Source organism: Microtus pennsylvanicus, chromosome 11 (assembly GCF_037038515.1).
Source record: "Microtus pennsylvanicus isolate mMicPen1 chromosome 11, mMicPen1.hap1, whole genome shotgun sequence".
In the NCBI taxonomy this organism is placed as follows: domain Eukaryota; kingdom Metazoa; phylum Chordata; class Mammalia; order Rodentia; family Cricetidae; genus Microtus; species Microtus pennsylvanicus.
Genome location: NC_134589.1, coordinates 15,741,098 through 15,769,015, shown reverse-complemented (window position 1 = coordinate 15,769,015; position 27,918 = coordinate 15,741,098). Strand labels below are relative to the sequence as shown.

The following is a 27,918-nucleotide window of genomic DNA, read 5'->3' as shown; positions in this document are numbered from 1 at the left end:
TTCTTTTTAAAAGATGAGATCTAAATTTCTTAAACTCACTAGTGTTAGGTGAACACTTTATGGTATCCCTCTTTAGGGCCTCTCACTAGGCCCCTTGCAAAACACCATGCACTGTACTATTTGCAGACTTCTGCCAGTGGTCTGGTCTCAGTCAGCAGTTTTAGCTAGGAACAACCCTGAACTGACAACAGGTTATGTCTTTATTGGCTATATTTTAGTTTTGCTGTTTTTTTTGATGAAGGTGTGTGTATGTAAATTAGACTGTAGGACTGATAAAATAACATGATTTTGCTAATAGCTGTATTAGTTATCTATTGTTACATAACAAGTTGTCACAAATTTGGTCTTAAACCAGTATACCTTTATTATCTTAGTGTCTTTAGATGGGGAGTCCAGACGTGACGTAATGGGTTTTTTTCCTCATGGTCTCACAGGGCTACTACAGTCAAGGTACACTCCAACTGCATTTTCATCCTGAGCTTAGAGTTCTTATCACAATTTAGTTCCTTACATTTGGTAGAACTGTCGCCCTTTTTCTTTGCTAGAGATTGTTCAAGGATTCTCTCAGATTCCAGAAGCTGCCTGCAGTTCCTTATTATCAATCTATTATATCATGGCCTTCTTCAAAGCCAATCCAAGCTCTATTGTTCCAGTCTACAAAGTTGGAGTTGTCATCTTCTTCTTTTTTCTGTCTTCTTTTTGGTTTTTCGAGGCAGGGTTTCTCTGTGTAGCCCTGGCTGTCCTCGAACTTACTACATGGTAAGGCTGGCCTTGAATTTACAGAGATCCATCTGCCTCTACCTCCCAAGTGCTGGGATTAAAGGTGTGTGCCACCACCGCCTGGCAAAATTGTGGACTTCTGTAATATAATGTAACTATGGGGATGGGCATTCCTATTGTCTCTGCCTTAGTTTATTGACTAGAACCAAGTCCCAGTTCTACTTGCACTCAAGGGAAGGGTGCCTCATTGGTCACCTGATAGTGTGTCCACCACAGTGGCACATCCATTTTGATGGCTAGCTTTTAACCAGTAGCTTACTTAATAAAAGTGTAATAAAAGTTACACTTTGGGTTAGTAAACTGAATATAGATAAGATCTCTATTTGGGGGCTAGAGAGATGGCTCAGCGGTTAGGAGCATTCTTCAGAGGTTAGGAGCTTTTCTTCCAGAGGAGCCAGGTTCAATCCCCAGCACCCACAACTTACAACTGGCTGTAACTTCAGTTTCAGGGCTTCTGACATCCTCAAAGAGATATAATGTAGGCAAAATGCTAATGATCATTAAAAAAAAAATCTCTATTTTATTTCTGGGTTTTTTTGTTTGTTTGTTTGTTTTCAAGGAGCTTGTCTTTATTGCAAAGAGTTAAGTTCATCAGGTTTCTGGAATTTGACTTAAGAATAAAAATTTCTAACAGAGAAAATAGCCAACAGAAGGAGCTAGAAAGATGGCTCGGAATTGAGTTTGATTCCCAGCACCCATGTCAGAGAGCTCACCACTGCCTGTAATTCCAGATGCAGGAGATCTTACACTGTCTTCTGACCACCATGGGAATTTCTTCTATCCCCCTCCACACACACAAATATACATGAACACCAAACAAAAATGAAAAAATCTTTAAAATGGAGGTGGGCTGGAATGATGGTGCAGCAGTTAAACGTGCTTGCTGCTCTTAGAGAAAACTCAAGTTTGGTTCCCATCACCTATGCTGGATGGTTCACAGCTGCTTATAATTTCAGCTCCAGGATCTCTGACATCTCTTCTGTACATAGTGGGCTTCTGCACTCATATGTGCACATACACACACACAAACACACACCGAAAAAGAAAAAAAATTAATACCAGTACATGTGGGGTTTTACAGAAAGCTGATTCCTGTAACTTTCATTATTCAAACTATATGGGCTATAGGAAGCCCTTTACACTCTTCCTTCTGTGCTCCCTCTTCCCAGGGAATTTCATGTAACCTGGACGGCCTTCAGCTGCAGATTTCTTTCGTGGTCAGAAAATACTATTTGTGTGTGTTGACTGTGTACAGACGTCTCTTTTTTGTTGCTCCCTAAACAAGATGATTTAAAGCATTTACATTATATTATTATATATAAGTAATCAAGATGATGTAAAGTTTATAGGAAGATATGTGTGTAGTTTATCTACAAATACTGCATTATCTTATATAAGGGACTAGAGCATGCATGAGCTGATATCAGCAGGAGTCCTGGAAGCAGCCCCATGCAAATAGAGATGACTGTATTTTGAATTTGAAGGCTGCACTCCCATCCTTACCACTCCTCCGTCAGGAAAAAAAAAAATTAAGCCTTTAGGTTAGGGGAAAAAATACATTCTGGCCGGACAGTGGTGGTGCACACCTTTAATCCCAGCACTTAAATGCCAGGCAGAGGCAGGCGGATTTCTGTGAGTTCGAGGCCAGCCTGGTCTACAAGAGCTAGTTCCAGGACAGGTTCCAGAGCTACAGAGAAACCCTGTCTCGAAAAACAAAACCACATTCTGAAGGCTCTTTGTTAATGCATTTGACTATAAGCTAGAATGATATTTAATTTACATAGATATCTCTTATCTCTGCTTTAGTCAGGAACTGGGAATTTGTTTTTTGGCACCAGTTATTTACTCCCTAGTTTTATGAGTTTAGATACATGTATCCTAGCCTTTCTAGGTCTGCAGTGTTCCTCTGTGAAATGAGTTAATGCTTGTCTTTGTAAATTATGAATTATAGAGTGTAAACAGAAGCATTAGGTTCCCACCCAAACTCCACTGGAGACTTCTGCAGGGCAATACCATTTCAAGTGCCAGGCACTCACTAATATTGATGGGCCAAGAAAATGCCAACAAGAAAAGGCAGTGTCTCTGCTTTGCTCTATTGGCAGAGCTCCTAGGGATGCTGGCCAAACATTTTCCTTCATCCTAGAAGCTTGCCTTTCAAACTAAGGGAGAGAATCACACCTTATATCTTTCTTTCACTACATGGGGAAACAAAGACACTTCCATATTTTGACAAAAAGGACCATATGCTAGCTCTGTCTGGATCTACTGGCTGGGATTTGAGTGGAAACTGTGGTTTGATTGTGTGGCTTGCCTTTCAGATGCTAGATCCCTTGAGCAGTGCTGAAAATTCCTTGTCAGGAAGCTGCCAATCCTTGGACAGGTCAGCAGACAGGTATGAAGGTATGGGTGGTTTGGGGGCCCAATGAGTAGGCATTTTTGGAATGGTTTTAGAAGAAGTGACTAGTCCATGTCCCTGATCCAGCCATAGGCCTAGGATTAAAACGGTGTGCTTTTAGAGAGGCCCTCAGTTTCCCAAGGACTGTCAGAATGGCTTGGTGCTCAATAAATAAACTTAATGATAGCTTAGAAGAACAGTTTTTACTGCGTGCTGTGTTGTTCCCAGTGCTTTATGTGTTTTGACTCTGCACATACTATAGTCTGCCTACTTTTCCACCTTATTACTGTGATTTAAATTGAGAAGCAATAGCTTATTGAAATTTGGGGAAAAAAAATGGAATCTCACCCATAGGTTGGTTTGCCTGTTCTTTAATTTCTCCAAAAGTTTATGGTTGAAGAAGAAGCTAGCTTAGAATAATGAGAAAACAGAATATCCAGATTTCGTAACTCAACTTTTATCTCTTTATGTAGAATGTTTGTTCTTACACTTAGAATCAGTGCTATTCTTTATATACCAAACAACTGTGTCGATGATGTGTTGTGTTATTTTGTTTTGTTTTGTTGTGACAAGTTCTCACTAGATAGCTGGTTTGGAACTCAGTCTTCCTACCTCCGTTTCCTATGTGGCTTGTGAGGGTGTTTGGAGCAGACCTTCCCCTCTTTATGTCTGAGAACTCATTTGATTGGGGGTTGGGGAGTAGTCTGGGGCTAGGAAATAGGAATAACTTCCTTCTTTCCTTAATTGTGTGATCAGTTGATGAAGGTACTGATCTTGTGACTAATCCTATCACCATCTTCTTCTAGATGTCACAGAATACATACATAGTTATTATTATGTAGGTTTCTTTGAGACTTGCTCTCCAATCAGGGAACAAAACAGTACCAGTAAATATGACAGGAGGTGCTACCACTGGCCAAACTCTCAGCCAGAACAGGGACTGACTATAACTTTGGACTATTCAAAACTCTGTAGTGTCAAGGGAGGACGGTGGTCCAGTTGTCTGAAAGTAGGGCAGCTCTCCAAAACTATCTTGAGTTTTCTGACCTCAAAAGATATTTGGAGGACTAGGGAGATGACTTGGTTAGTAAAGTGCTTGTTGTCCAAGAATGTGGGCTTGAGTTCAGTCTCTTGGAACCCAAGTAAAACAGCTGGGTACAGCACTGCACATCTGTAATCTCAGTGCTGGGAAGGTAGAGACAGAAGAATAACTGAGGCTTACTAGCCAGCCAGGCTAGCTGAATCTGAAAAGTTCAAGGTTCAGTGAGAACCTCTGTCTGTAAAAATAAGAGGAACAACAATTGAGAAAGAGAGCAGATGCCAGCCTCTGACCTACGCATGCACACACACATCCAATACATGCATACACACACAAGGTACTTGCTTACCAAAGATTCATTCAGATTTAACTGGATGTTGAAAAGGTAGCTTAAATTTATCAACTTCCCTCTTAGTTTCCCCATCTCTAAAATGAGATGGTAGTCTAAATAACAGACTGGAGTAGCATGATGTCCTTGGCACATAAAATAGAGTCTTATTTTTAACCTGCAGGTGATCAGTGAAGAATAGTAATAACACAGCAGCTGCTCAATAACTGGTTCCTGCTGTTTTATAATAAGTGTCCCACCTTACGGAGGTATGAGAGGTATGAGGAAATCCTCTGTAAAATTAGAAATCATTCTTTGCCAGGCAGTAGTGGCTCACACCTTTAATCCTAGCACTCGAGGCGAGGCAGTTGGATCTCTGAGTTCAAGGCCAGCCTGGTTTACAGAGTGAGTCCCAAGACAGCCAAGAGTACACAGAGAAACCCTGCCTCAAAAAAGAAAAAAACAAACCAAAGAAGAAACAAAAGAGAAAGGAAAGAAAGTGTTCTTTACACTACAGTGTTTTCATTATTACTGCCTAAGCCAAGTTGGTTTATTGTTGTTTAGCTTGATTTCTTCACCTGGCGTAGAGATTAGAGATTAGGAAAAAGGTCAGGAATAGAAAGGGGGACAAACAGCCAGCATGGAATGCAGCAGAAAAGGCAGGGTTGTCACTCCTGTTTGGCCTCAGGCTAGTGAAATGGGATGGTGAGCACCAGAGACCAGGCTCCAGGCAGAGCAACTTTCCTGCACCTCTCCCTCTGTGAACATTATCAGGAAGGGGGCCACTTAGATACCCTTCCTTCTGCCTCTGGATGTGCACTAAAGTTTATTTTGTAGTCTTTTGTTTTTTCCAGCCCATCCTTCAGGAAATCACAAATGTCCCGAGCCAGGAGCTTCCCAGACAACAGAAAGGAATGCTCAGGTAAGTTCCACAGAGCCTAGGTAGGTACTGCGGGGGTTGGGGAAAGAGTGTCATGTTGGGACCATAAATGCCTCTAAATTGGGAAGACAAAACTGTATGGTACTTTTCCTAGAGCTGCTACTCTTAAAATCTCAGGAGACCTGGGAGCATAAGTGACTCACCCACAGTCTAGCAATTCTGCTGTCTTTCTCAGATCGGGAGACCCAGCTCTATGATAAAGGAGTCAAAGGTGGAACCTATCCCAGGCGCTACCACGTGTCTGTACACCACAAAGACTACAACGATGGTGAGTGCTCTACACTGCCCCCTGCTGATTGGCTGGTGAAAGATCAAAGTTTTGCCTGGAAAAAAAACACCACAAAAGGAGGGCTTGGGGTTGATGGAAAGGAAACAAGGTACTCTCACTTCTGCATTTTTCCCTTATTTTTGAGGCATTGTGCCCCAAGCTTGAGGCAAAGAGATTAGGAACTAAGCAAATACGGGGGGTGGTATTGGTAGATGAAGGTGCTGCCACTGGAATGCTGTCCTTGAGTACACAGATATCCCAGGGTGCTCCCTAATGCCATCTTCTGCAGCAGCAACAGATGAACTGAAGTTGTGGCAGAGGGATCAGGAATAAGATGTTGAACAGAACACGCAAGCTGTGGTTTGCCTTTTGTTGGGTCTGAGGATCAGTCTTATGCCTTCCCTATGTTCGGGGCTTCTTAAGCCAGGCAACTTCCTAATTCCTGTTTTTGTCTGGAGTCTTAGGGAGCTAGGATAGCAGCCTTTCTGGCATGAGTCAGGAGGGAGGGCAGGTGGAATGCACCTGAGCTGGTTGTCACTGTTACCTGCTTTGTACATCCGGGTTTGTGGCCAGGGCTCTGACTTGCTCTGTCCTTGTTCCTGCACTTCCGTAGGCAGAAGAACATTTCCCAGGATACGGCGGCATCAAGGCAATCTATTCACTCTGGTGCCTTCAAGTCGCTCCTTGAGCACAAATGGCGAGAACATGGGTGTAGCTGTGCAATACCTGGACCCCCGTGGGCGCCTGCGGAGTGCAGACAGCGAGAATGCCCTCTCCGTGCAGGAAAGGAATGTGCCAACCAAATGTGAGAAGTGTCCCTGACTAGCAGAGTGCTGAGATAGCTAGCTGCAGGGACAAGAGCTCTGCTGTGCCACTGTGGCAGCTCCTCTCAGTAATAAGTGCACCCTCCCCTCAGAGTTTGGAGGAGGAGCCACACCCTAGAATGTAGGCCTACCTTGATGGCTGTAGGATAAGGCATTTCTTCTACCTGGTTTTAATGTTCTTATGTTTATAGCTAAAGGCCTTTTTGCCACATTCGGGTATTAAGAGCAAGCTAGGCATGATGGTATTATAATCTCAGTACTCAGGAAGCTGAGGCAGGAAGATTGAACACTTAGAGGCCAGCTTGGGTTACATAGTGAGTTCAAGGACAGTATGTGTTATACACCAAGGCCCTGTCTCAAAAAATGAATAATAGATGAAAAACATGTTTAGGAGCTTTGAAAATAAAGTTATTTGTTCAACACAGAACACCATTTTACCAGTCCCCTGCTTCTCAGAACTACCCTGTTGACCAAGGGCTTAGGCCTGCAAGAGAAGGAAGGGATAGATGGTACAAGGAGGATCTGAGCAGAGAGTTCAGTAGGACAGGAGGGTGCAAGGACAGAAAGTTCATGATCTAATGTGTGCTCTTGCTCTCTCTCTCTCTCCTCTCTCTCTCTCTCTCTCTCTCTCTCTCTCTCTCTCTCTCTCTCTCTCTCTCTCTCTCTCTCTCTGCTCTCTATAGCTCCTAGTGCTCCCATTAATTGGCGTCGGGGGAAGCTCCTGGGTCAAGGTGCCTTTGGCAGGGTCTATTTGTGCTATGATGTGGACACAGGACGTGAACTTGCTTCTAAGCAGGTCCAGTTTGACCCAGATAGTCCTGAGACAAGCAAGGTATGGCCTTCCCCACACTCAAACCTCCAGCTTCTCCCTCTAGCCAAAATACCTATTGAATACTTGCCTAAGGTGATATAAGTTACTTCCTAAACTTCCAAGGTTTTTTGCTATTCATCTTAGCCCTAGCCAAGGGGTGAAGGGCCAATGTCCCAAAGGGTGTGGAGCTTCTAGGAAAAGGACTGTATCCATGCTAAAGTCCTAGCAGCCCAAACTGAGACAGTGAGGACTAATTTCCCAAAGGGCACTCTTTGGACCCGTTCCCCAAACAGAGCCTTGGTGCAGAAGGAAGCTTATAGAGCTCACCCATTTGTTCCTTTGGAAGTAGAAGTCACATAGTCTATACCTCAATGTGAATAGACAAATACAGTAGTTACTTGAAGTAGGATTCTGTAGCCCCTTCTCCCTCTTCACTCCTTCCTGTTTGCCTTCTTCCGGGTAAAGAATGCTGTATCCCAAGGTACCCACCATTGTGGCCAAGGACCAGACATTTGAGAGAGTTTGCTATTCTCCAGCTGAAGTTTCCAAAGCAGACCCCTGTGAATCATAGATAAGCTGACCCCAGGTGGGCACAACTGGGTCCTGAGTACCCAGGTGACCAGTGGTCCCTCTCTAGGAGGTGAGTGCTCTGGAGTGTGAGATCCAGTTGCTGAAGAACTTGCAGCATGAACGCATTGTGCAGTACTATGGCTGCCTGCGGGACCGTGCTGAGAAGATCCTTACCATCTTTATGGAGTACATGCCAGGGGTATGTGCTCTTGGATGCATGTGGAATTGAAACAGAGGGCTTGACTCAGGGCTAGTGGCTGTGGGGGTGGGTCACCCTTGACCTGGGCCTCATCTGATGAGGTTCTGGGAAACCATGTGTAGTGATGGCAGGATTGATGTCCAAAGGGCTCTGCCTTTGGCTACAGAGAAGGTGTGAGATGAGAAATGTCCCAGCTTCTATCTAACTTGAGGGTCCTGAAGGGTTGGTTCACGTCAAGTAAGCACCTCTGCCTGGAACAGAGGATCTCCTCAGCCTGGTCTTGGGTCCTACTTGCTTAAGATAAGGACTGTTTTAGGTTTTTTCCTAAACGGTCTGATAGCTCCTGGCAAAAGTGGCCTATACATGCAAATGAGACTCCAATGGATCACTGCTTTGCTACAGTCCTGGGGATTGGAAATAACCTGTCTCCTCTCATAAGCTAGCCCCTGAGGAACTCTCTTGACTCCTTGTGGTCTATTAGGGCTCTGTAAAAGACCAGTTGAAGGCCTATGGAGCTCTGACAGAGAGTGTGACTCGCAAGTATACCCGGCAGATCCTGGAGGGCATGTCATACCTGCATAGCAACATGATTGTGCATCGGGACATCAAGGGTGAGTAGGGGTGAAGCTGCGGCGGAGGCATCAAGACCTAGGTTCAGCCAGGCATAGTGGTGCACGCCTTTAATTTCAGTACTTGGAAGGGAGGCAAGGGCAGGTAAATCATTAGAGGCCAGCCTGGTCAACACAGTGAGTTCCAGGCCAGTCAGGCTACCATTCAGTTACGAGTAGACTAAACACTAGCTTAACTACTCTGAGCTTTCTGAAAAATAGGACCCCAACTGCTTCCTTAATTGGAGATGGGTATAAAAATTGGTTGAGCAGTGTAGGAAAATACCCTAAAATGCAAATGTTGACATGGGGGTGATCTCTTTTATACTGTGAGGCTTCTTTGCAGCTTATGTCTAAGTCAGTGGTGGCCCTGGCCTTCAGTCACCTGGAAGGGGAGATAAAAAAAAAATATATAAGAGGGTCCAAAGTGGTAGCCTCTGCCCTTTCGTGCCTTAGGAGCCAATATTCTCCGAGACTCAGCTGGGAATGTGAAGCTTGGGGATTTTGGGGCCAGCAAACGCCTACAGACCATCTGCATGTCAGGGACAGGCATGCGCTCTGTCACTGGCACACCCTACTGGATGAGCCCTGAAGTCATCAGCGGCGAGGGCTACGGAAGGAAGGCAGACGTGTGGTGAGCACTGGGGAGTGCCGGGAACCTATCTCCCTGCCTGAGCTGAAGGTTCTCTACAGCAGACATGAACTTGTGAACTTGACAGTGTGAGAAAGGGGGACTGAGGACTTATTATTGCTGACTGGTACACCCAGGGTTTAGATTCAGGGGCTTGGGGAGGGGTAAATGGAACGAATTTTTATCCCAAACAACAAAAGGTTATGGCTAAGGACTTAGGTCATGAGGGTCAAAATCCATATTTGCTGGACCTCTTTTAAGAAGCAAGGTTTGGGCTGGATGTTGTGGCACCTTTAATCTCAGCACTGGAGAGGCAGAGGTAGGCAGATAGCTATGAGTTCAAGGCCAGTCTGGTCTACAGAGTGGTTCTAAGCCAACCAGGAACATAATGAAATCATTTCTCAAAAAAGAAAGAGAGAAAAAGAAAAAAAAGAAAGAAAAGGAAGGGAGGGAGGAAGGCAGGCAGGCAGGTAGGTAGGTTCAGGGGTTAGGGATGACCTAATAGTTATACCTGCTATACAAGTATAAGGACCTGAGTTCAAGTCCCTAGCTTTCACAGAAAAAGCTAGGCGTGGTTCCTCATGCTTGTAACTCCAGGATTGGGAGGCAAACACAGGTGGATCCTGCGAGCTTTCTGGCCAGCCAGTATAACTGAAAAAGCAAGCTTCCGTTTCAGTGAGAGACACTGTCTCAAGGCAGTAAGGCAGAGAAGACATTTGCCCTGCTCTGGCTTCTGCATGCACCAATACAGACACACTCAAATGCATGTGAAACACATACAGAGCAGCATATAATCTGAAGACCTAGATTTGTCTCTTAATATGAGTAGACTTTGCATTTGATTCACTTAATTTTTATGTCCATTCTCATAAAGGGCTTAAGAGTTATGAAAACTTTTTCTCCTTGGAAAGTTATCATGGGTTGTCCAAAGATGTCTAAATCCTATCTGCCAAAACCTATAAATGTAATCTATATGGCAGTAGGGCTTCTGTAACTGAGACATTATCCTGAATTACCTGGTGGGCCTGGGGTAGTGATGAGCTCCTTAGAGAAAAAAGCAGGTCAGAATGGGTTGTGGGAAATGTGGCAAAGGACAGTCGAGTGGGGGACCAGAAGCCAAGATACACAGTAGGTTTGGGGGTGTGTGTGTGTTGAGGCAGGGTTTCTCTGTGTAGCCTTGGCTATCCTAGAACTTACTTTGTAAACCAGGCTGGCCTCTAACTCACAGAGAACTGCCTGCAACTGCTCCTGAGTCCTGGGATTTAAAGGTGTGTCCCATGACCACCCAGCACTTAATAATATTGAATATGCTAAATACACACAAGGCCTTAGGTTCAGTCTCTCACATTAGAAAGACATAGACAGGAAGAAATGCAGACATCCCCCAGAAACTGGAAAAGCAAGGAAATAAGAGCTATTTACACCAAAAGGAGGCCGACATAGCTATCTTGGAGTCTGTCAGTACTCTTTGCAGTCTCAGTAAGTACCCTTTGTTTGGTCTGTTTGTCCTTCACTGTGACCTGAGAATGATACTTCCTTTCCTTACAGATGGTAGGGTGGCTGACAGATGACATAAGGTTCTCTCTTCCAGGAGCCTGGGCTGTACTGTAGTGGAGATGCTGACAGAGAAACCACCTTGGGCAGAGTATGAAGCTATGGCTGCCATTTTCAAGATTGCTACCCAGCCGACCAATCCTCAGCTGCCCTCTCACATCTCAGAACACGGCAGGGACTTCCTGAGGCGCATTTTTGTGGAGGCTCGTCAGAGACCCTCAGCTGAGGAACTGCTCACACACCACTTTGCACAGCTCGTATACTGAGCTCTCAAGGCCATGCTGCTGCCAGCTGCCACCTGCTGAGAAGGCCAGGGGCTGCTGTCAGGCTCAGTGAAGTTGCTGCTTCTTCCAGGCAAGGCTAAGGACAGTGGAGCTTCAGTCCAGCCATTGTTTGTGCCCCTTCTGTCACTGGGACTCAAAGCCAGGATGGGATAGCTGTGGCATCGAGACTGGGAACCCCAGCCTATAAGACCCAAGAGCTCCATCATCCTAAGCACAATGCAGAAGGAAAGGGGCTGGGAACCGTATGTAAGACAGCCATGGCCTCAATGTGTCCTAACACTGCAGTCAGCACTGAAGCCAGGAGGGACTGGGGCAGAGGACTTACTCAAGGGTATGAATAGTGTTATTTCATTCAGAGTGTTATTTTGATTCTCCTCCCAATGTTTGGAGATTATCAGAGTATCTCTGGGCTGCATGAGCCCACTCAAGCCTGAGGTAAAGCCCAGCATTCCCCAGCCATCACAAGGTAGGACGTGTGGGCTGCCCTCACTTAGAGCCTCCAGGTGTGCTTTGCCAGTCCTGTCTTTTACCAAAGATTGAAAGAAGCAAATGTTATGCTGCCTTATTCTGGGAAGGAGGAGCCTGCCCCCATAAGCAGGGCCTGAGAAATGGAGCTGCCTCCAGTAACTGGGGAAACCCAGTCTTGTCAATGCAATTGTCTCTGTTTTACAAGTTGGAGTCACTCTTATGCTGTTCCCAGTTTCTAAACTGGAGACTTTGCCTCTGAGCTCTGGAGACCCACGTGGGCTTGGGCTTCGGGCTGGGCAGAGCTGATGGCATGGCCTCTGGCCTGGCATCTGTTCCCTCGCTGGAGCAGAGAAAGTAGGCAACACAAATAAGAGCATCTGGCTCCGGCCCCATTGGGCAGTTCAGGAAAATCCGGAGGGCTATCTCAGGCTCTCTGCATCTCAAACCTGTCAGGCCTGAGCCCACTCCTTTGGGTAGAAAGGAAAGCCCTTGTGCCACCACCAACCATGTCCAAAACCACCAGCTCTGTTCCTTAGCCTGCCTTGCCCAGTTGTGTTCTCAGCCCCATCCCTTGTTCCTCCCACAAGGGAGGATGCTAACAGGGGTTGGGGAAAGACTCCGAGCAGCTTAGAATCGGCCATATTTACCTCAGCCTGGGTGCTGGTCCTTCTTCCAGCCCCTTCCTTCCCCTCCAAATGTGCCTATTGCTACAGCTCCTCCCTCCCAACTCCCATTTCTTAGGAGTTGTCATTAAAAAAAAAAATTAAAAAAAGCCAGTGCCCAGGGATGGGCATCTCTAGGGAGCTGGGGATTAGCGCCAGGCAGCTCTGCCAGCCATGCCCACTTCCCCATGGGCACAGAACAAGCCAAAGCCTTCGTTGTATGTTGACGATGCACTTTTATGAATGTAGTTTCTATCGCTGTTTTTAGCCTTTTCACATCATGTAATGTGAGGCCTTGTACTTGTTAATTTATATCTCAGATCCATATTTGATGGTTTTTATATATATCAATTCTAGACTGTTACCGGTGATGGACTCCTGAAGAGAGAACAGAAATTGAAAGCAACTGGTTTTGCAGATTTGTGTGTTGCACGGTGCCAATTGGGCCTGGACCCTCTGTTTTCTTTCCTTTCCTGGGGGTCTCTGTCAGGCCATCCTCTAACTGCTCTGAAGCCAGTAAGTCCTGCTTCCACCTTAGCCTTTGCCCAGGGTGGGGACCTGGCCCCTCTTCTAGACCAAAGCTGCCAAAAGGCAACTCGGCCTCTCCTTGACCCCATCCTGATGGCTGTAGCACCCCTTAGCCTATCCCCATCCAAACCCCAAACCACAAGAGGAAACAGAGCTTGGTGGGCTGACAAGATGTCTGATGAGACGACTCTGCTTGTCCCAGGTTCAGGATCTCACAGAGCCCCCCACAAGGGAGTATCTTACCTCAGAGGGAATGTTTCTAAAAATGAACTTAAAAGTAAGCCAACAAATCCTGCACTCCAAAGAAAAAAAAGACCCCTTTTTTTGTGCCAAAAACTGTGGACATGCTGGTTCAGCATCCTCAGGGCCAAGCCATTAATTTATTTTTTCTTATTAATAAATCCAGATGAGCAGTTGTAGGGCTCTAGGATGGGCCTGAAGGTTCTGAAGGACGGTCTCAAGCAGCCCTTGCCTGTCGTGCAGAGTGTTATGCCACCAATTGTTTGACATTCCATGGGGTTTATCTGCTTTGGCCAGCCCCACATGGAAGGACCAGGCCTGGGTCAGGTGCATGTTGCCATCCTCCTGGTCCTCCCACTCACCCAGCTCTGTCTGTGTCTGAATTGTGGATTGTGCAGAAGAACCTGCAGCCATAGTTATTTGATTATACCTTGACTGAGGGCTTGCAGTGCAAAGCCAGGCCAGTGCATTACTTACAATAAAAGGGATCATTTATATCAGAAGGGTCCTGTGACCATGCTTGTGGTTAAAGGTGGTTGGTAGAAATTTGTACTGGGATGGGTCGGGTGGGGATGGATGCCTAACACCAAGTTTAAATAGCGACCAAAAGTGTGGTCCTGGCCTGACCTGGCCAAAGTCATTGCTAGCCCAGGTGGCCTCTCATTCAACTGAGGCAGCACTGTTGGTCCACCTTATCTGAATACATGGGTTTTTGGGTTTTTTTTTTAGCTCACTACTTAGACCAGGCTGGTCTCAAGTTCACAAATATTCACCTTCCTCTGCCTCCTGAACACCATGCCCAACCCCGCCACTGTTTCTGTTTAGTTTTGGAGATAGGGTGTTGCTGTGTAGCCCTGGCTGTCCTGAACTCAGCTACACAGCTTGTGTAGTTCATAGGCTGGCCTTGAACTCAGGTCTGCCTGGCTCTGCCTCCCTGGCTCTGCGACTAAGGGTGTTGTGTACCACCACTGCCCGGCACTGCCACTGCTTCATGATTCCCATCTCTGTTTACCTGAAGGAACAATCCGCAGTGGTTCATCCGCCAGCAGACCAGAGGCTGGATTCCCTGGCAGTCTGCTTACCCTCTTGCTCACCAATCCATCTATCCCACAGGCCGTTTGCAGGAGTCAGGGCAGTAGGGCGTGGGGCACTGAGATTTGCGCAGAGGGAGTGTCTTTACACTTGCCTTGCTTCTCTGCTGTGCGCCGTCACCCTCAGTGTGCATGCTCTTAGAGTAGCCAAGTTTGTTCCTGGATGACCCTGCACAGCAGTTGTGACCTTTCCCTTCCCAGGACAGGCTCTGGGAAGATGACAGCCATGAGAAGGAAAAGGTGGCAGCACTGAAACTTAGCGGCATTTGCTCGTCTATGGATTCCCATCATTCCTTGCAAATTTCGAGGGCAAAGGACTAGGAGGAAACTGGACAGCTGGGACCAGCTAGCAGAAAGGCAGTCACAGGCAGTCTTGGCCAGCTTGTAAAGTTCTGCTTTGGGCCCCACTCCACCTCTGAGGAACTGCAGTGAGGCAGGCGGTGGTGATGCACACCTTTAACCCCAGCACTTCTGTGCTTAACAGAGGCAGGCGGATGTCTGAGTTCTAGCCCAGTCAGGGCTCCATACTAAGTGAGACAATATCTCGAAACTGTTGTGTGGATGTGAATCAGTGGGGCCTGGCTTCTCTCCCACAACTCAAAAGGGTACACATTGGGGTTCCAGGTTTTGACAGTTTGACATCCTGAGTTGGCAGAGACCAGTTCTTCAAGCTAATGCTTATTGGACAACCATCACCCAGCCCCTTCAAGGCCAGAAGCTCCCCTTTCCCACCCCTGTGACAAGTTTGTATCCTACCTGCCACAAAGCTCCCCCATCAGGCCACATAATAGAGAGTCAAGATCTGTTTAAACATGTTTAAAACAGGGTTGATCACAACAGTCAGAACAGCACAGCAGTGGAGAGGAGGGGAGCGTAGCTACTGCCGACCCTGTTAGCTGAGGCTCCAGCAAGGGGCCCCTAGACCCCAAGGCTGTGGGGGTGTCTTGCCTCTTCCCAGCCCCCTCCTCCACCAGTGAGGTGATATATAAGAGGCCCAGCAGATGGCACTCTTCCTCTTCTTCCAATCTCTGTGGCTCAGAACCAGGCTAAGGGCAGAGGTAGATGGGGAGACACGGGGGGTGCACAAGGCCCAGGTGGCAGTGTGGGAGCTTGGGACCCTGAGGAGGGCATGCTGACTCCTTGCTGGAGAAAAGGCACCTAAATAGGGAAGCTGGGCTTGTGGGCATCCCAGGGAGCCTTGGGGTGAGGTGAGATGGTCTGAAGGAAGCGGTATGGTGAAAATTCCAATTCTGCTTCCCAAACCTCTACCTCCTATGGGAAAAGTAAGGAATCCTGGAGCGGAGCCCTAAGCCTGAAACCTACCTGAGGGAGCCTCATCCTTTCCCACCCGCTCCCCCAAGCCCAGATCAACCTCCTTCCCACTGGCCAGCTGTAGGCCATGTGCGGGGAGGAGATGGATGTTAGAGGGCCTCAGGCTGTCTTGGTGCCTGAGTCCACCTCCTTGTGGGCCCAGAGCTCCTTGTGCTGTTTACGGCCAAACCCCTCATCGTAGTTGCCTTTGCTCTTAAACAGCTGCTGAAAGTGAGGTTTGCAGTAAAATTCACCGTGCAGTGCAGCATAACTGCCCAAGCTGCGGAAGCAGAGAACAGCTGGGTCAGTCTAGGTCAGGGCTGGAAGGCAGGATGGGGGTGGGGGGCAAGTTAAATGGGCAGGGCAGGGGCGCACCTGAGTTTGGCGTGGCAGTGTTTGCAACAGAAGCAAGAGTTGTGGAAAATGAGCTTGTCTGCCACCAGCCGCTCCATAGGGTACACAGTCTTCTGGCAGGCTGCACAGGTCTCCTTCACCTGAGCCCGTAAGCTAAAGGACTGTGGAGTGGGGTAGGGTACACTCAGCAAGAAGCCTGATCAGCACCCACCCTTTCCTCCACCCACACCCACCCTTGGGCCCCTACCTTGGAGCGCTGCACCGTGCTGCTGCCACTGCTGCCTTTGGCTTCCTGGGGAAGAGGAGCAGTCAGAGCGGGGTCAGCCCTCCGGTGACCCAGCCCAGATCCCAGGGCACTCGAGAGGTGGCAGAGGGTGCCAAGCAAACAAGCTGCTCCTGCCCCCTTTATCCCTCCCACCTGGCTGGTCACCTACATGAGAGGGGGTGGCCTGGGCGGCTCCGGCAGCCTGGAACATGGCTCTTCGGAGATGGTTGGCGGCCTGGGTGGAGACGCGGCGCCAGGAGGGTTCTGTAAGGGGAAGTCAGTCAGTGGGGCCCCAAGAGCCCTCCCCCATCCTGCAGGCTGGGGTGTTTTTAGGCAGGGGGTTGAGGGGCTGCGGTTGGGACTTTCCCTAAGTCATTTCCTGTTGCTCTGGGTCTTGCCACTTCCGCCCCTCATCCCCCTCCCCAGCCTGCCCGCCCCTCATGCAGCTCCCCAAGGGATCGGGGGTCCCTGAGTGGAAACATATGTAGGGCTAGAACAAAGTTAGCGAGAGCGGCCGGGGACAGAGGGACTCCGCGTTGCCTGCGCGTGTTTCCAACGGGCAGAGACCCCGCCGGGGGTGACGGGAGGTCAGCAGAGGTCTAGGCTGGGCACCGCCTGACCCGCGGTCCCCCCGCACCGTGCTCAGACGTCCAGCCCCTGGACAGCGCTCGGCCCGGCCTCCCGCCCGGCCCGGCTGCGCCGCCGACCCCAGACCCGAACCCAACCCACCACGGGCCGGCCCAGCGGGACCGACGCGAGCCTCTGGGTCCCAGCGAGCGCTGCGCGCGAACCGCCAGGCGGCGTCGGCCCCGCAACGCTCCGCGCCCCTCCCCCCGGCCGCCGTGGGTCTCACCGGGCCGGCCTGCGCCGCGGGGCGGGGGTCGGTCGCTGGGGGACCGCCTCGGGTGCGAGAGGCGCGGGCGCGAGCTGCCACCGCTGCCAGTGGTCCCCGAGCGGCAGCCGCCGCCTCACCGCGGCGCCGCCCCCGCCGGCCCCCGCCCCGCGCCCGCCCATTGGCTCCGCGCGCCCGGGGCCGCCTCCGGGAGAAGCCGCCGCCGACCCCCCTCTGTGCTTTGTCTTCCCCTCGCTCGCCAAGCCCTCCCGTCGTCCCCCCCCCCTCCTGCCTTTGTCTGCCCCCCGCCCCGCTTTCTCAGCCCGCGCTCGCCCGGAACCGACCTCCCCTGCCACTAGTGGGGAAGGGACAACGGCGGGGACTGAATCGCAATCCTTGGGAGGGGATGAGTTCAGCCTACGGTCACAACACGAGGCTCTCCCGGCGCGGACCTTCAGAAATGGGTCTGGCTTTTCGCTGCCTCGGTTTACCCGTTGGCCATTGCGAAGGCCCAGTCCCATTAGCTCCGCCCCCTCCTTGCGCTCCGGGGACCCAGTACCCTGAGCTATCCCACTGTGGGGACTCCGGAGGCAGGACTCCTGGCAGCCACGGAGTGCTACAGAGGAAGATGGTCCCTCCATACCCCGATGTCAGATCAAGGTAGCCTCTCTAGTGGGCCTATGCCACCATGTGAGGGGTGTGACAGATCTGCCACCCCCAGAACTCGCACAGCTGCGTGGTTTCCGAAAGCACCCACCCCCTCAGGCCGGGTATTCTAAACGGTTTCTGTGGCCAGATTTTGTGGTATTAGTAACCCCTGGCCTGTGCCATAGCCCAGGTCAAGCCCTTAGTTCAAAGTACCCAGTTCCTTGCAGCAAGCACACTTCACTCCACGGAAGGGAGCGGACTTCTTTAGAGAACAAAGTACATCAAGAGCTGCGCCTGCCGCTCAGCCCGCAAGACTGCGGTGCTGCCAGCCACCCGCGGGGTGGACAGCCCTGCACTGGAGGGCCTCTAGGCTGCAGCTTCGGGGGCACGGACCTCTGCTGGAAGCTTTGCCTGAAGCTGGGCCAGACGCTGTTTCACGAAGCACACAGCCCTCAGCGACACATTCCCACACCCGGGACAGGAATAGAACTGGTGGCTCTAGCGCGGGCCCACGCGTGTCAGGGAACAGAACAGCTCAACGCCTCCCGCCTGGCAGCGGAACGGGGAGGCAGCAGGCTGCACCACCGCCCCACCACCCCGCGCTGTTTCCCTGGCTGCTCATGCACCCACGCTGTGCTTTACTCTCTCAGTCTCGGGTTCCAACTCTAGACCATGTTTTGCCTGCAACGAGGCTCAGCCACTGACTTCCTGATGGTTGCTCCTCTTCAGCTAGGGGCGACTCTTCCTGGGGATATTGTCACACCTGTCATCGGAGTCGCCAAGGGAGCGGTTTGATGCAAGAAAGGTGAAGCCCTTAGGGATACCAAGAGGCTGCTCCTGGGCACTGACTGGCAGCCTGCCCTGCTGGGGCCATCTGTGGACAGCAAGGAGGAAGGCAGTGTGGAAGGAGAGAAAACAGAAAGTGTGGGCATCTGATAGCCTGGGAAGCCTCAGAAAAGGGAGGGAGGACTTCCTTAAACCAACATTCATGCCAGGCAGTGGTGGTGCAATGCCGTTAATCCTAGTACTTGGGGGGTAGAGGCAGGCGATCTCTGTGAGTTTGAGGCCAGCCTGATCTACAAAGTGAGTTTCAGGACAGCCTGGGCTACTCATAAGAGAAACCCTGTCTCAAAAAAACAAAAAATGAAACAAAAACCTGGGTTTGAAGTGCCTCACCCAGGGGACTAGCCAGGTGGAAACGCAAGGCTCGAGCCGGTCCCCTTGCTCTGGTCACTGGCTGCCAGGACAACGGGTTCTTGGGTTACATGCTAGCTACGTATTAGTACCAACACCAGGAGCCATGATAAAGCCCTCCACCCCTGGCTGTTAGAGCCCTGGTAACTTTGAGGCAAAATTTAATATAATACTCCTGAAATTCTAGGGAATTAAGAGACCATGGGTTTTTAAAGAAACTGGTATGTCTGCTTATGAAAGCAACAACGGCCAGGTCCCATACCCACTCGGCCCTCTGGGAGAACAATGGCCTGTACCTGAGTTTGTCTGGCCAGCTGTCTTACAAGCCAGCTACAGTCTCTGCACAGATGGAAACATTAGTGGCATTCCTAACATACTGAGAAATTTTTAATTTGTTCTGACAATGAAACTAACACAACGTAAGACTTACTCAAGCCCTCAGACGAGGCAAGACATTTATGGCCCTTGGAGGAGGCACCAAGGCAGCAGCTGGCAGGGGCAGTGGCGGATTCTTGGGAAGGAGTGTAACAGACACCGAGCTAAGAGGTTTCAGGTGTTAGGGCCCAAGAGAGAGGTGGGGATGAGGATGACTGGCCCTGGTGCTTAAAGACAAAAACTGGGGAGATGCCTGAGGGCAGGGCAGGGGCAGGATGCTTAGGACTTGTCCCCCATTTAGCCCTACAGGATCTGGGAGCACAGAAGGTGAGTGAACAGCCTGGGAGGAGAGCAAGTGCAGGGAAGAGGAAGTGAAGGGTCCCTGGGTCTGAGTTAAGCTCTGGGCTTGGACTTCAGCCTCGGGGCTAAAGCAGTGTCTCTTCCTTCTAAGGAGGTCCCCGAGCTCACAGAACAGGATGTCAGCTTTCCGGTCTCTCCAAGTCCCTGGTGACTGGGACTCCCTGTGTCTCAAAAGCCACAAAAACAGCGAAGTCTCTTCAGAATGTCCTTTCAAGCAGCGGGCAGCCAGCTCTGCCAGCATAATGTCCTTTCTACCCAGTCTGCACCCAGAGGTAGGTGCTGATCCTCAGGAAGGGCCCCCAGGGCTCACACCCCACCCCCACTGGAGGATGCAGGCTGCACTGGCTCAGAACTCCCAGTCATCCACCTCCAGGTCTTCCAGGTTTGTCACCAGGCCGAAGAGTCCACTGTGATCCTGAGTCTGGCTGCCTTCAAAGCTGGTGACAGGGGTGACAGGGCGAAGCAACTCGGGCAAGGCCTCTGAGGCACGTCGCTTGATCTGAGGGAGAGAGACAAGTTGAGGGTAGATCCTACAACTCAGGACACTACAGGACCTTCAGTTACCAGACCCCCTGGTGCCCTGGAGCCAAAAAGGAAAGGCAGGCGAGTGCCTCATAGGGCTTCAAAAACACAGTATTCCTCTAGTTCAATCAGGCAGAGGAAGAACACCCAGCCCCACACAAAGGGGTCGGAGGTGAGGGGGTGCCTACAACCACAGAGCAGCAGCAGGGTGGGAACCAGGGGAAAGCTTCCATACCTGCTTGAAGAAGGAGTGGTTCAGGAGGGTGCTGGCGTTCGGCCTGAAGAGAAAAGAAAAGAGACTCACATGACCCCTGGGCTCAGCTGTCCAAACCCTGACACTCACCCTCTCCTCCGAGACCCTCCACCTCTTCCCTCAGCTCTCCCAACAGCTACCAGCCAAGGCCACCTAGGCTGGCTTTTTAGCAGAAAGCTGGTTCTTCTTGCTGTGGAGCCACCCACTCCTCTGGGAATCTAGATCTCTACCAGAGCCGGCCTCCCTGCTGGGTGTAAACCCCAAGCTCCCCGTCCCCGGAAACTCAGCTGAGGACCAGCAGAGTACCTTGCGTCAGGGTTGCGCTGAAGGCACTGCTCCACAAAGTGATGGAAGTGGGGGGAGAAGGTTCGGTGGTACGGGTGGGAAGGTGAGTCACCGTTGGAAGGCCGGAGGCTGCCAGTGGCCAGGCTGTCGTTCAGGCAAGGGTTGGCAATGGAACGTGAGGGGCTCATGGTCAGCTCCTCGGCTGGGATGGTGCTGGTATCCAGGAGGCAGGGCACTGTGCCATTCAGCTTCTCTAGCAGCATCTGGTGAAGAGACAGATCTGGGTTGTGCTCTCGCTCCCTCAACAAATGGGATCTCTGGGAGTGAAGATCAAAGTTGGGGCTGGGTAGGGTTATGACAATTTGACACTAACAAGAGTCATCTGAGAGAAGGGAGCCTCCGAGGGCATTTTTCTCTTAAGACAGGGTTTCTCTGTGCAGCCCTGGCTGGCCTCAAACTCAGAGATCCGCCTGCCTCTGTCTCCTGAGTGCTGGGATTAAAGGCATGATCCACCACTGGCCAGTGGGCATTTTCTTTTTTTTCCAAATATAACTTTATTTTGTTGACTCTTTTTCTTTTAAATGTGCATTGTAGTTTTGCCGTGAGTGTTGAGTTCCCTAGAACTGGAATTACAGTCATGAGCCGCCATGTGGATGGTGGGAATTGAACCTGGATCCTCTGGAAGAGCAGGCAGTGCTCTTAACCAGAGACATCTCTCCAGCCCACTGGGCATTTTTTAAACTAGAAGCTGGGGGGAGGGTCCAGGCCATTGCGAGTGGTGGGTTCTATAAGAAAGCAGGCTGAGCAAGCCAATAAATAGCATTCCTCATAGCCTCTGTTTCAGTTCCTGCCTCCAGGCTCCTGGCCTGCCTTCCCTCAGTGATGGGCTGTTTCCTGGAAGTGTGGCCATGGTGTTCCACCACAGCAGTGAACACCCTCAGACATCATGTAAAGCTGGCTTTTGCAAAGGAACACTGGCCACTGGCTGGCAGTGAAGGCACATGGGAGGAGGGGCTACAAGTGCCCTCCACCAGGGCTGGACTGAAGAGCTCAGCTTCCTCTCGCCTTTGACAGGGCATGGAACTCCTCCGACTATAGACCCGCTCTTGAGCACAGCGGTGGAGCGACATCAATCTCTGCCAGGCCCAGATGGGTTCAGTGGAGCCCACAATGTGGTATCTGCAGCGCAGCACACGGGCTGATGGGCATGCTGCACCTGGGCACACCCCACCTGGGAGGCTCTTTCAAAGCCTTCAAGCTTGGTACATGCAAAACCAGCCACACCTTGAAGGCAGCTGCCTTTTTATGTGACCCCAGGAACGTCCTGAGCAACCCAAACAGAACTTGGAGCTGTCTCTGGGATTGTGCTAATATGGGAGCCTCTAACAACGTTACTATTTAAGTTAGCCTTAAATTCAATCCCTCCATCTGTGGCCACATTTTAAGTGATTACTGTACCAAGTGGCCAGTGGCTCCCTTATTGCAGAAACTGCAGGGACAGACACTTCCATTATGGCAAAACGTTTTATTGGACAATGTTGCTTCTGGACCTGAACCACTAACTAGGTTCACACTAAGTTTATACTAACTGGGTTTTAACTAACTAGCTCAAACTAACTAGGTCCATACTAACTAGGCCCACACTAACCAGGCTCACACTAACTAGGCCCACACTAACCAGGCTCATACTAACTAGGTCCACACTAACCAGGCTCACACTAACTAGGCCCACACTACGTTCACATTAACTAGGCTCACACTAACTAACCATCTTATTCCTTCTTGAGCAGATCCTGTTAATCAATTATTTTTCTCACACAATCCTCTTTCCTTCCTTCCTTCCTTTTCTTTTTGAGATACAGTTTCTCTGTGTAGCTCTGGCTTTCCTGGAACTTGCTCTATAAACCAGGCTGGCCTCGAACTCAAGAGATGCGCCTGCCTCTGCCTCCCGAGTGCTAGGATTAAAGGCGTGCACCACCACCGCCCAGCACACATTTCTTACGCGTAGGCTCCACACCCCAATTATTCTATCAGAGCTAAATTAAGCTAAGACCGAGGATGTATCTGAGTCGCCTTTCGGGTAGACAGATGGTCAGATAATCTGCTTGTCGTCACCCCTGTGTGTATCTCCGGCACTTCCCTATTCTCTGGGACATGAACCAAAGATCCTAGAGATCACACAGGTATGCTCTTGCTTCCTTCTCCAGCCTCACCCCCAGCAGCCCCGAGATGCCTGGACCCAGTCGTTTACAATTCTGTGCTGGCCCAGATCTAGTGCTTTGTTAGCACACGCATGTATGTTGCTAGAAACTGGTCAGGACCCGTGATATCCTAGGCAAGCACTCTACTGTGGTGGAATATTACTTTAACTATGTAAAGATGTGCTACATTTGTTTAAGTTGGGGAGTATTACTTTAACTATGGGAAGGTGTGCTACATTAGCTTCTGCTGCCTTGTTAACTATGTAAAGGCGTTACATTTGTCTAATTATGTAAAGATGTGTTGCTGTTTCACCGTGCCTCCCTAAAGCACCTGACTGGTCTAAAAAAGAGCTGAACAGGCAGAGAAAGACTAGGCAGGCTGGTGGACAAAGAATAAGTAGGAGGAAAACTCTAGGAAGAGAGAAGGAAGGAGAACCAGAGGGAGACACCAGTCAGCAGAGTAGGACACACAGAAAGGTAAAAAGCAGAAACAGATTAAAATAAGAGCTAAGACCAAGCATTCATACCTAATAAGTCTCTGTGTCATGTATGATGTGGGAACTGGTTGGTGGCCCAAAGAAAAAGCCAGGTACACCCTACCACTGAGCCATACTTCTGTCAAGGGCAGGCTTCTGTTCTTGCTCTTGTTCTTTTTTTTTTTTAATTTGGTTTTTTGAGACAGGGTTTCTCTATGTAGCCCTAGCTATCCTGGAACTCACTCCGTAGACCAGGCTGGCCTTGAACTCACAGAGATCCAACTGCTTCTGCCTCCAGAGTGCTGGGATTAGAGGCGTGCACTACTGCCTGCCTGTTCCCGCTCTTTAGATGGTCAACTGCTATTAGCTTTCAAGGTTAGATCAGGGGCTGGAGAGAGGACTCAGTAGTTAAGAAAGCTTGCTGCTCTTACTGAGAACCTGAGTTTGGTTCCTGGCATCCATGTTGGATTACTTTCTACTGTCAGACTCCAGTTCCAGGAGCTCTGACGCCCTCTTCTGAACTCCTTAGGCAACCACACATACATAACGTGTGTGCGCATGCGTGCACACATTTTTTTAAGTATTAGACAAAGTATTGTCCCCCCTGAAGTTCCTTTGGTCTCTGCTCAAGGTAGCTGACTCAGCCGTTCTCTAGCTCCAGCTTACGACCCCATGGTGAGCGACCTGTGAGCCTGAGGGAGGCCTGCTCAGGCTCTTGCCTCCTCCTAGTTCTAGGCCTTGTTCCTCAAGATTCAGGTGACACTTGCCCACACAATCCCAACTCCATTTCCTGGGTGTAATAGGGCCCGGACAAGTTTCTTCTCTGGGTCTGTCTAAGAGCAGACTACACCACTGGCCGTGACCTACAGGCAGGCATGGCAGGGGTGTGAGGTGAGCATAAGCTGGACTCAGAATGCAGGTTCTAAAAGTGTGTGCCAGAATACAGTGACACAATACTCAGAAATGCCTGAGAATTTGAAACTGGACACTGATCATCTAGTTGTACTTAGGAAGGAAGACAACAAATCTGATGAGTTTATAAGGACGGGGAAGCTTAGCTAGGCACGGTGGTGCATGCCTATAAACACAAAACTTGGAAAGTGAGGCAGGAGGATTGCTCTAAGTTTGATACTAGCCTGAGCTACGGAAAAGGCTATTCCACAAAACAAAGCATAACAGAACTGGTCAGTGCCATTCACAGTCTGCAGAGCCATGCAGTGTCCAGTGTGATGTGGCCTCTCTGCACTGCCCTACTCGCCCCACCCCATGGGTTGGGCTTGGCGACCACAACATTCATCACCAGAGAAGGGAACAAAGAATTGCACAAGCGCCCTCCACCAAGCGGGTGGGAAACTTCTTGAAGCAAAAAGACTGACTCTAACATATTAGTAACCACAGTCAGTGTCCCAGTGTGGCAGGAAGCAGTGGGCATCTGTGGAAGGCAGGCAGCAGAGAAGGAAGGGAACACTCGTCTGCAGGCTCACCTGAGTGGCAGGCATATCCTTGAAGGGGACATGGCCATTAGCTAGTTCACACGCTGTGATCCCCACACTGTAGATATCAGACTTGGCATCATAACCCTGAAGATTCTAAGTTGGAAGAAAAAAGGCACAGGTGATCCATTTGCAGCCCTGCTCCGAGGAGGTGAATGCCCATGGCAGTCAGGACCAGACACTGACCACGCTCCTCACCTTCCACTGCAGGGAATTGCTGTGTGAGGAAAGCCAATGTCTGGCGCTGCTGCAAAATGAGCAGGCACACTGGCATGGGTGTGCCTGCTATGCACAGAGATCCAGAGCACCAAATATTTCCAGAACGTTCTCTATCTTTAGGGTGCTAAGTGTCCCTGAGGCAGACACTAGGGTCAGGTTGGGGACCCCACACATCCACAGCTGCCAGGAATGGGCGCTACAGCACACCTGGCCAACAGGGGCTCTTCCCTCCAGAACCTCTTACTCTACCAGAAACGGGGAGAAGCCCCATCCCAGCAAATTCCTGGGCTTCCTTAGGAAATTATGAATGGGAGGAGAAAGGGGCTCCTTGGGCCCAAGGACACAGACCTGCTGGAGAACTTCTGGGCTGAGCCAAGGCAGGACCTTGACACTGTATTTTGGAAAATCATGGACTGCACGCTGCCGCTGCCCATGGCTGATCATGCTGAGGTTGCTCCGTAGACCGGACAGGTAGACCTTCCCATCCGTAGAAATCAGAATGTGGCTAGCCTTGACACTCCTACAGGGAGGTGGAGACAATGTCACACACGGTCCTGATGCTACAAATCTGCAGTCTCCAAATATTAGACCTGGTCAGCTCTCACCCATATCGCATGCACATAAGTGCATCTCATACATACATAAAGGTATTTATGAATATTTTCAAACATTCCTGAAAACAAGAAAGTAACATGCCCCATTCATGCACCATTAGGTTTTCTTTTTTAAGATTTATTTATTATGTACACAGTATGTACATGTATGTCTCCATGCCAGAAGAGGGCACCAGATCTCATTACAGATGGTTGTGAGCCACGATGTGGTTGATGGAAATTGAACTCAGGACTTCTGGAAGAGCAGCCAGTGCTCTTAACCTCTGAGCCATCTCTCCAGCCCAACATTAGATTTGTTTGTTCTGGGTTTTCAGACAGGGTTCTCTCTGTAATCCTGACTGTCCTGAAACCCACTCTGTAGACCAGGCTGGCCTAGAATTCACCTGCTTCTGCCTCCCGAGTGCTGGGATTAAAGGAGTGTGCCACCATACCCAGCCATTTGATTTAAACAAACAAAAAAGGTTTCTTTTTATGTTTAATCCTGAGCACATGTGTCTGTCTGTGGGTGTGTATGTGCATAAGGAGGCTACAAGACAGTATCAGATCCCTGGAGCTGGAGCTGGAGTTGTAGGCAGCAGTGAGATACCAATGTAGAGCTGGGAACCAAACTCAAGTCTTCTGCAGAATTAGTAGACTCTCATAACCACTGAGCTATCTCTCCAGCTTAAAGACTTATTTATGTTGGTTGTGTGTGTGGGAGTGGCTATGTGCATATATGCCTGCAGGGCCCCAAGTTGTCAGAGCTCTTGGAGCTGGAATTACAGACAATTGTGAACCACCCAATGTGGGTGCTGAGTCCTCTGCAAGAGCGGTATGTACTCTTAACTGCTAAGCCATCTCTCTAGCCCCGATGTTATTATATTTTAAAACTTACTATGTGACTAGAACCAAAGTGCCCTCTAAATTTGTATCTTTATATCCGCAGATTAGTGTAGCTCTCAAGCCTCATCAGAGAGGTTTCTTTGTGTCATGGATGATGACTAATGGCAAAACTGACAGCTGGTCAAAGTGCAGTTAGTGTGTCTAGGGACATCTGTGTCACTCTCCGCCCACCAGGGCTCCAGGACCATTGCAAAAAGAGGGATGGAAAGATGGTAAGAGCCAGAGGTGGAGCCAGGCGGTGGTGGCGCACGCCTTTAATCCCAGCACTCGGGAGGCAGAGGCAGGTGGATCTCTGTGAGTTCGAGACCAGCCTGGTCTATAAGAGCTAGTTCCAGGACAGGCTCCAAAGTTACAGTGAAACCCTGTCTTGAAAAAACAAACAAACAAAAAGAGCCAGAGGTAGGGAAGACCTCACCAAAACTGTCCTCTGGACACAACCTGACCACTGCACTCATGACCTCACAGAAGGTGTGGCTGCCTGCATAGGACCCAAGAAGACTGAGCCAGTCAGCATTCTAGCATTTCAAGAGAAAGGGGCTCAAGAACCTCCACCCTTAACTGAGAGGTTGATGGCTTCTGGGAGAGGAAGAGTCAGTTTTATTTAACAGTGTGGCCCCTAGCATGTTGACCATGTTATGGTGGATGGGCCCAGCCAGCCTGGAACTCATTATGTAATCTAGGCTGGCCCCAAAGACTGAATGCTCTGATGTCTGCCTCTTACAGGCATATAAGATAGACCAATGATTTTTATCTGTTTGCTTTTGAGACAGGGTTTTTCTGTGTAGCTCTGGCTGTCCCGGAACTCACTATGTAGACCAGGCTGGCCTTGAACTCAGATCTGCTCCTAATACTTTTACTTTCTGTTCTTCAGAGTGCATGGGTGTGCTTTAAATTTATCTAATCCTCTCTGTTAAGCAATTCACTACTTTCTCACTCAGTGCTGACTTCAAGGGACCTACCATTTCCATTCTCTAGGGATAGACACTCAAGATACTTCTACTCAGTACAAATCTAACATCAGTCAGCATGCGGCAGATGTCTGCATGCAGCAGATGTCAGCATGCGGGTCCACTGATGGCATATAGCCAGAGCTGATACAAGCCTGCGTCCATGCCCCTGACTGGCTGCACTGGGTACCATCCAGCCTCCTAACCACCACCAGTTACTCATACAATGTGACATCATGTCTTTATCTGCAGTTTCTGATCGCTAGGGCTCGGCCGTAACCTCCCATCCTGCCACCCTGTTGTTCTTCCCTTGTTCTGCCCAATCTCCTTGTTGCTCATGTACGTCACTCTGGAACACATTACTTTGTCATCGTGTCATTTATGAGACAGAAGTCTTTAAAGCCGATCTAAGCATACTTATCATTTTCTTGTTTTATGCTTTTAAACGTCTAGTTCTTATGTATCTA

General features: G+C 49.6%; 3 protein-coding genes and 1 long non-coding RNA gene across 12 annotated transcripts in view; 2 read left to right on the top strand and 2 right to left on the bottom strand.

Annotated features, from left to right (window-relative positions):
- Map3k3 (mitogen-activated protein kinase kinase kinase 3) overlaps window positions 1–13,632 on the top strand; it is a 90,984-nt gene extending 77,352 nt beyond the window's left edge. The window contains exons 8-16 of the mRNA XM_075990361.1: window positions 3,099–3,172; window positions 5,397–5,464; window positions 5,658–5,750; window positions 6,364–6,555; window positions 7,258–7,406; window positions 8,023–8,154; window positions 8,636–8,765; window positions 9,219–9,396; window positions 10,985–13,632. Coding sequence (XP_075846476.1) covers window positions 3,099–3,172; window positions 5,397–5,464; window positions 5,658–5,750; window positions 6,364–6,555; window positions 7,258–7,406; window positions 8,023–8,154; window positions 8,636–8,765; window positions 9,219–9,396; window positions 10,985–11,213 — 1,245 coding nt within the window. The 3' untranslated portion in view covers window positions 11,214–13,632. The remainder of the gene's footprint in view (window positions 1–3,098; window positions 3,173–5,396; window positions 5,465–5,657; window positions 5,751–6,363; window positions 6,556–7,257; window positions 7,407–8,022; window positions 8,155–8,635; window positions 8,766–9,218; window positions 9,397–10,984) is intronic.
- Window positions 13,633–15,021: 1,389 nt separating this feature from the next.
- Window positions 15,022–16,408, bottom strand: Limd2 (LIM domain containing 2). The gene is made up of 4 exons (XM_075990362.1): window positions 16,320–16,408; window positions 16,133–16,177; window positions 15,907–16,046; window positions 15,022–15,811 (listed from the first exon to the last, which is right to left on the bottom strand). Exons 1-4 carry the CDS (start codon window positions 16,359–16,361, stop codon window positions 15,652–15,654), a joined length of 387 nt encoding a protein of 128 aa, XP_075846477.1. The 5' UTR covers window positions 16,362–16,408; the 3' UTR covers window positions 15,022–15,651.
- LOC142859878 (uncharacterized) lies at window positions 16,301–17,915 on the top strand. Its single transcript, XR_012912273.1, has 2 exons — window positions 16,301–16,430; window positions 17,394–17,915. It is a non-coding gene; the product is annotated as an uncharacterized LOC142859878 (long non-coding RNA).
- Window positions 17,916–19,193: 1,278 nt separating this feature from the next.
- The window catches only part of Strada (STE20 related adaptor alpha), a 32,685-nt gene continuing 23,960 nt past the window's right edge, over window positions 19,194–27,918 (bottom strand). For all 9 annotated transcript variants that reach the window (XM_075990364.1, XM_075990369.1, XM_075990366.1 and 6 more), the window contains 5 exons: window positions 25,357–25,528; window positions 24,781–24,885; window positions 20,641–20,882; window positions 20,317–20,359; window positions 19,194–20,058 (listed from right to left, as the gene is read on the bottom strand). In XM_075990364.1, the coding sequence (XP_075846479.1) occupies window positions 19,906–20,058; window positions 20,317–20,359; window positions 20,641–20,882; window positions 24,781–24,885; window positions 25,357–25,528 (715 nt within the window). In that variant the 3' untranslated portion in view covers window positions 19,194–19,905. The remainder of the gene's footprint in view (window positions 20,059–20,316; window positions 20,360–20,640; window positions 20,883–24,780; window positions 24,886–25,356; window positions 25,529–27,918) is intronic.

Bases quoted from the DNA above. Each gene is read 5' to 3' on its own strand.
- Limd2 (XM_075990362.1), bottom strand. From the start codon at position 16,361: ATGTTCCAGGCTGCCGGAGCCGCCCAGGCCACCCCCTCTCAT. The intron at 16,178-16,319 runs GTAGGTGACCAG...CCTCTTCCCCAG, and splicing joins CCCAGGCCACCCCCTCTCAT to GAAGCCAAAGGCAGCAGTGG. The intron at 16,047-16,132 runs GTAGGGGCCCAA...CCCACTCCACAG, and splicing joins GCACGGTGCAGCGCTCCAAG to TCCTTTAGCTTACGGGCTCA.